The 8,489-nt window shown below is 33.2% G+C and overlaps 1 protein-coding gene across 1 annotated transcript; it reads left to right on the forward strand.

The window, feature by feature from the left end:
* Positions 1 to 6,136: 6,136 nt before the first annotated feature.
* LOC112743287 (phospholipase A(1) DAD1, chloroplastic-like) lies at positions 6,137 to 7,489 on the forward strand. The gene has a single exon (XM_025792505.2). The coding sequence runs from the start codon at positions 6,137 to 6,139 to the stop codon at positions 7,487 to 7,489; it is 1,353 nt and encodes a 450-aa protein (XP_025648290.2).
* The last annotated feature ends 1,000 nt before the right edge of the window (positions 7,490 to 8,489 follow it).

Here is an 8,489-nt window from a genome sequence, read left to right on the forward strand (position 1 = left end):
TTATGGTTAGGTGTGAGCTAAGCGTGTACGGTGTATTCTAAGTATTGAAAATATTTGGTAATTAAAATGAATTAGCCAAAAATAGTTAAAATTTGTCTTATTTAGTATTCATTAATTGTTGTGTAACAATTAATAAATGTTAAATAAGACAAATTCTATCTATTTTTTTTCTTCCTAACATTACTACATAAATATATATATTAGTTTACACTCTAACAATGTATCAAATGCAATGCACTAATATAGAGTTACATTTTTTTCTCTCTTAAGAAACCTGATTCTACTTTATTTCTGATTTTCTCTTCTGATTCTTCACGGTTTGTTGTTGTGTACTCTAATATAATTCATCTAAATATCTAACATGGTATCTAGAGCCTCTTTCTTTCCTTACTCTAACTCTTTTTAATAATCTTGCTCTTCTTGCTAATCTTCATAATTATGGAAATTTTTCTTATTGATTTCACCAACAAGAAATCATTTTCACCTATACCTTACAAATTTAATGAAAACAACTATTTTATATCAGTAATGTTAGGAAGACAAAAAAAAGGTTAAAATTTATTTTATTTATTATTTATTAATTGTTATAAAAATTAATAAGTACTAAATAAGACAAGTTTTAACTATTTTTGACTAATTTATTTTAGTTACCGCAAACATTTCCATTTTATATGGAGATATTAAGCTCTTCTCACCATCTAAAATATTGGCATGGAAGATCATCTTTCTGCTAAAAAAATTCTAGAACAATGTGACTGATACAATACTAATAAGGCATCATCAAAATATGAATCATTCAAGACATGAAAACTTCAAGACCTCACTTTATCAACCTGGATTGATGCATCAATGACTACTCCTTTCCAAAATAAGGTCATTGGCTCCATTTAGTTCTATGAAATTTGGAAAAAAATTGAAACTTATTTCACTGCTGTATCATCTGCTAGAGTCAAAATTCTCAAGTGTCAATTAAAAACTATTAAAAAAATAGGTTCTACATCGAATTACTTTGCTTCCTTATTTGTAATTGGTTATACTGTTTTTGAAGATGATCATCTTCAAGATATTCTTGATGAACTTTTTGAAGAGTACAATGTCTATATAGGATCAGTTATGTCCAAATTGGATACCTATCATATGTGCAGCATATATGAAAATATGCTAGAAAGATTCAAGAAGCTAGAAATACCTTTACATATTGTAAATCTTGCTCAATTTTCTATGTCATTCAATGATAAAAGAGGTGGCTTTGCTTGTTAGGGAGAGGTGGAAGAAACACAAGACGTGGTGGCAGATTTGTAATATCCTATCATATAGACCTTTACGCTTAATTCGTAAATCAATGGTGGTGAAGCATTACGACACTTAGAAGGGAGATACATACATAATTATAGAAGAATAATATTATAACTAGGAGCTTATGTAAACAATTAACAGCCGTGAATCACACCCGAACACATTAACGCAATAAACGTCGCATACAAAAGCATATTATATATATATATATATATATATATATATATATATATATAAAAGTTCAAGTAAAGATAGCTAATGGTCACTAGCCTCGACCAACAAAGAGAGGTCGACTAGAATATTATAATACTAGGAAGTTTTACAAAGTAGAAAACCTGTCTCTCCAAAGTAAAAGCCTCCAAGAGAAATATACAGAATATACAACAAAGTTTCAAAAGGGAGATAATTCTAAAATCAAAATAAAATTTCAAAAGTGATCCTCTATGCTTCGCCACCTGAAACTCCCGCACTATCGGCGAAGTGCGTTGCGTCCTGCATCTAAAAAATAACAAATTCACGACGGGTGAGAACCCGAAGGTTTCCAGTAGAGTAACAGTTCCAAATAAAAACTATATAAAAAAATATGAACCCCCTAGGCAATCCAAATCTTCAACTTCACAGGAATCCAAACCTAGGGTCTTAACTAATCCTTACAGGATTAATTTTGCTAAATTGAACGTACTCTGAACTACAGCCAATCCCATCCATTGCCAACAGTCATCATCTTTAATCCCAATCTCAAGTCTCATTAATAAAATCAAACACAAACAATAAACAGTACAAAGTAAATACAGTTAGAGAGCAATTACAACAAATAGTACATTTAATAGTTAACAAAATATCAATTAGGCAAACCAAAAAAGTTATGCAGACCCAAACAATTTCAAACAAATATAGTATGATGCATGCCTATTTTACTGGCCGTGAGCTCACGTGTTGGTTAAACTGTCAGACTCGACACATCTGGTAGCTAACCCGGACATAATTCTCTCTGCCGTGCATCCTTAGAAGGAACATAACACACACACGCACATGCGCGCGCACACACACATATATGATTAACAAGAAGGGAATCCTCAACCTTCCGGAAAGGAATCCTCAACCTTCCACCATCTCACTGAGGGCAATTCTATCCGAGATATAGTGCTCACATGATTAACAAGAAGGAAATCCTCAACCTTCTACCATTTCACTGAGGGCAGTGTGTACACACACACACATGATTAACAAGAAGGGAATCCTCAACTTTCTACCATTTCACTGAGAGCAGCAGGAATCCTCAACCTTCTACCATTTTACTGAGGGCAGTGTACACATACACACACATGATTGACAAGAAGGGAATCCTCAACTTTCTACTATTTCACTAAGGGCAGCAGGAATCCTCAACCTTCTACCATTTCACTGAGGGCAGCGTTCACACACACACACATGATTGACAAGAAGGAAATCCTTCTACCATTTTAGGAAATTCTTTTACCATTTCACTGAGAGCAACACTACAAACACACATGATTAACAAGAAAGAAATCTTTCTACCATTTCAGGAAATTCTTCTACCATTTCACTGAGAGCAGCGCTACACACATATGATTAATAAGAAGGAAATCCTCAACCTTCTACTATTTCAATGAGCACAGCGCTATACGGGATATAGTGCTCGTCATACTTCACAATTAGAGAGAGACTGTAATGCAACAGAAAGAGAATCCTCAACCTAACTCGTCCACACCACAGCCAGAAATTGAGTCGAAGAAAATCATCAATCTTCTATCCAATTTTTTGATGTAATAAGAAAGGAAATCCTCAACCCCGCTTGTCCACCGCAACAGGAGAGGGAATCCTCAACCTCAACTTGTTTATCCGTGAGCGGGACAAACCACCATCCTATAATATTAATCATAATCTCATTTCAATCATAATCACAATCAAATATAACTAAGATCAAAATCAAAAGTGCAATTATATATAATCATATTTCAATCAAACTTCATCATAATTATTCATTATGTTCACATTTATTATCACAAGGATAATTATCCTCAAACCGTGAGCGGGATAAAACTACCGTCATCACCACAATTGGAAATTGAACTGAAGGAAATCCTCAACCTTCTATCCGATTCTCCGATACAACAAGAGAGTGAATCCTCAACCTAACTTGTCCATCGCAACACAAGAGAGAAAATCCTCAACCTCAATATCTACCTGTGAGTGGGACAAAGCCACCGTCCTCACTGTGGGTGAGACGAACCACTATCCCACAACATCAATAACGCAAGCGGGACAAAACCCACATCCTTACCAATTCAGTTATCATAGTCACTAGCTAGCATATATCTCAATCATAGTTTTCATCATAAACCTCATATAAATCCTTATTTTTTTACATAAGCCTCTAATCAAATCGATTCAATCATAATCATAATATTAACCAATCATAACCCCCTCTGTTACTAAAATAACTACCATCATCAATTCATGAGGAGGACAAAGTCACTGTTCTCACTATAAGCTGGATGAACCACCATCTCCACAATATCAATTCATCAATATCATAAAACCAATTAACTTAAGATTTTACATAGCATTGCATATATTTATCCGAAACTAAAACCTATACCTTTGTTGACGACAGTTCCAACCTCTTGGATCCTTTTCCGACCAATTCAAAGTCCAATTAAAAATTATGTCCATTCAAAAAATTCTCTCTAAACTGTAAATTTCTCAACCGATAACTTCAACAATTTACTGCGATAATCAAAGCACATATTTATTATCAACTAATCCTATCCTCCATAGTCGATGCAAGCATTTAAAACTAGACCTTCCTTTCATTCAAGATTTGGTTAATAGCAAACAAATTTATATAATTTATATTCTCTCCAAAGATCAAATAGCTAACTCTCTAGCCAAACCCCTCTCTGTCTTGTCTTTTAACAAATTTAGGGACAAACTGAGGGTGCACGTACCTCAGTTTGAGAAAGGGGGGGACCTTTAATTAGTTACACTATTCTGTTAAGAGTTAGTTATGGTTACGTGTGAGCTAAAGTGTGTATCATAAGTATGTATATTAGTTTGCATCCTAACAATTAATGTATCAAATACAATAATGCACTAATATATAGAGTTACATTTCTTCTCTCTTAAGAAACCTGATTCTACATAATCTATTTCTGTATTCTTCTCTTCTGATTCTTCAAGACTTTGCTGTGCACCCTAATACGATTCATCTAAACATCTAACATAAGGTCCTTATACAAGTTGTTATTATTAGTATTATTTGCACTACTATAAGCTAAGGTTTTGAAATAAAAATCTAACATGTCCGTTATAAAACCATTTTCTTCTAATACGCTTTTTTAAGCAATAACCACTTTTTGTATTTGTGTAAATTTTTTCATGTCCATTTTTTATACTGAAATTTTTTTATTTTTTTGGATTAATGATTGAATTTTAAATTTTTAATTAAATTATCAAAATTTTGATATTATATTATAATTTTATTAAAAAAATTAAAATAACAAAAAATATATAACTAATTATATTTCTAACACATTATGGTGTGATAAAAAAAAATCTTATCTTGTCTGTAATAAAAATATCTTAATTGATAAAATCTACTTCTATCGTTAACAATTTGATGGGGTCACTCATTCATTTTAAATTTTCCTGTTTTTCTTCTATTACTCTTGGTTCTTAGCCGAACCAAGTAGAGAGTATGAGCCATTTATTGGCCATTAATTTTCACATCGCAAAAAAGCTGGAGGTTTTGCGAAGGTGTCAAGACACATATGGACAGGCCAGGTTACGTATGAGGATCTATCAAGTTTCCTAGATATAATAATAATAATTAAAAAAAAAAAACAATTAAAGGTGAAGAAATTTCCACACATACCATCACATACACACTCATAGTCTATAATTTCCTAGCTTCTTTTGAATATGATTTTTTATACCAAAACTAAGCACTTTTTGCTGACATCCACTTTATCGACAACTTTACTATATAATAATCTATTTAAGGTATTCTTGGGCACCCAAAAAACCAAGATAAAGAAAATGTTAAGAGAGATTGTGAGATTCCTTTTAATATGGTTATAAATTATTAAAAATAGTATCATTTCCCCCTTTTCTTTTAATCAATTATGAATTGTAGAATAATGACCTCATTTCTCACTCTATTTGTTGTTTGTAAATATTTGACGCAATATCTTTGTGGATTTTATAAGAGAATTTTACAAAAAATTTATGTATTCAAATAATTTTTTAAATAATAAATTTAAAAAATAATTATTTTTTTATATAAAATATATTAACAGTACTACATGACTAATATAATTTATTTTTTTATTATTAGTACTTAATTATTAACGTATTTTTATAAGCTAATATTAAAAAAAAGTCTAAATATATTAGTAGAATGCATATCCTAATTAAAATTATATCTAATAATATAAAATTATTTAATTTTTTTATTAATTAAATACTGATCAAATTTTAGTAAAAATATTGAGCTCATAGACCTTCTCAAATATAAAATCATTTACATTTATGTAACAAATATCTTAAATGTCTAGAGATAGAGACATAGAGTAGTATTTTTGTGTGATATAAATGTACGTACTTACACTAGCCACACCCAATCACTCATAAAAGGAACCCACACTATATGATTTTAATCATATGAGTGTACCTTTCCCCATTCCCCCAACACTTATATATATATATTTCCCACTTACCTTCTTCTATTCCACAACCAACACACAAACCAACTTTCGTTCTAAGTCCCTTCAATATTATTCTCCTCTTCTTTCACATAATGACACTCTTCACAACAATGACACCCTTAAACAACCACACTTCTCCAGTGCTACATCACCACCACAGTTCTCTCACAACCGCCACAAAAACAACAAGACCAATGTGCATAACCCTCATTCAACAAACACCAACCAAGAAACATTCATACTCATCACATGATGAAACTCTCAGGAAGATGGAGAGAATGATGAACTTGCCATCACCACCATTATCATCTTCGGAGAAAGTTGGTAAGAGATGGAAGGAATACCAAGGAATAAGAAACTGGGACGGTTTATTAGACCCATTGGACGATAACCTACGTGCTGAAATCCTACGGTACGGTCACTTCGTTGAAGCTGCATACAAATCCTTCGAGCTCGATCCTTCTTCTCCAAACTATGCCAATTGCAGGTTCCCAAAGACCACACTTTTCGAACGTTGCGGTTTGCCCAACACTGGTTACAAGGTGACCAAACACCTCCGTGCAACTTCGGGTATTCAGTTACCGAATTGGATCGACAAAGCACCGAGTTGGTTCGGAACACAATCGAGCTACGTTGGTTATGTTGCTGTTTGCGACAACAAAGAAGAGATCAAAAGGCTTGGAAGAAGAGACGTTGTTATTGCTTTTAGAGGAACAACAACGTGCTTGGAATGGCTCGAGAATTTGCGCGCCAATCTAACGCTTTTACCATGCAACATGATCGAAGAAAAACATCAACAAAATGTGGCTAATAACAATCGAAATACTGGACCAATGGTGGAAAGTGGGTTCTTGAGCCTCTACACAAGCAGCGTTAACTCATCACTCATGAGTTTGCAAGAGATGGTTAGAGAAGAAATTGGAAGGATTCTCCGAATTTACGACGATGGAGAGCCGTTAAGTTTGACCATCACCGGACACAGTTTGGGAGCGGCTCTAGCAACGCTCGCAGCTTATGATGCGAGAGCTGCATTTCCCAAACTGTGTTCGGCGACGGTTATCTCATTCGGCGGCCCTCGCGTCGGAAATCGGAGTTTCCGAACATCCCTTGACAAACAAGGAACAAAAGTACTGAGAATAGTGAACCGTGACGATGTTATAACTAAAGTTCCCGGGTTTGTTTTCGATGATGTGGAAAATTCAGGTGGTGATGTGGCAAATAACGGTGGGTTCCACGTGGCAGGGTTGCCAAGCTGGATTCAAAAAAGAGCAGAGGAAACACAATGGGTGTACTCTGAGGTCGGGGAAGAACTAAGACTTAGTAGTAAGAATTCTCCATACTTAAAGGGTGTCAATGTTGCCACGTGTCATAATTTGAACACATATCTTCACCTTGTTGATGGATTTGTGAGCTCCACGTGTCCCTTTAGATCCACGGCAAAGAGGTTCCTTCAGCGGCCATGACTCGTTATAATAATAGTTTAAAAAAAAAAAACTATAGAAGAGAAAAATAGAGAAAAAGAAAAACTAAAATTGAATTATTCATAAGATTGCCTTCATTCTTTTGGAATACATGATTCAATGATGTCTTCATGATTCTTGATTAGATATATACACTTTTGTCTTTTGCACTGTTTATCTACCAAACTCTTGAAAGTATTGATTGCACAAGACTCTCCATAGGTAGGTACCAGCATAGAGGATAATGTAATGCATTATTATTCATTAGATTGTATAGTTTAATTTTCTCACATAATTTTAGGATATTAATGTAAATTTTGTATATATGATGATAATGTATCTTAATTACTTTGTCCACTAATATCGAAAAGAGAAGTAGAACGAATATGTGTCTAACGAGATATTGCAAAAAAGAAAAAAAATGCTAAGCGAACCACTGAGGGTGTACAATTGATTTTTTTTTTATACAACTGATAAAAAAAAACTAATTAAATATCTGATGATAATTAAAATATCATAGTATAAAAGAAAGACAAGAATGAATAATTTGAAGTTAAAACTATATATAATAAAAGTGCATGGCTACATATGCTTCTGTGATTTTAATAATGGAATAAAAAAAGATATTTGTCAAAGTTATTTTTTCCACCGCAAGAAATATCAGAGTTGTGTTTCTCAAATAAATTGGCTGAAAAAAGAAAAAGCAAGTATAGGCAATAAATGAAATAGGGATCACAAAACCTGAGTTGTAATTGAACTAGAAATGGGTAACGAGAGAGGCCCCATTATTTACATGGCCCCAATTGGTTCATTTTTTGATAGATCTAAAATAAAAGAGAGTTCATTCATGAGTGCTTTAATTTCCACCATCGAGGTTCCGCAGTGTCCACATCAATTAAGTTTCTAACGAAAGCTACTTCCAATATATACATAGAAGATTATTTAACCGTGTAAGGAAAACAACTCTTATCTATATGGAAATGCAATGCCCCCAAAGAAAAAC

This window comes from Arachis hypogaea, chromosome 14 (genome assembly GCF_003086295.3).
Source record: "Arachis hypogaea cultivar Tifrunner chromosome 14, arahy.Tifrunner.gnm2.J5K5, whole genome shotgun sequence".
In the NCBI taxonomy this organism is placed as follows: domain Eukaryota; kingdom Viridiplantae; phylum Streptophyta; class Magnoliopsida; order Fabales; family Fabaceae; genus Arachis; species Arachis hypogaea.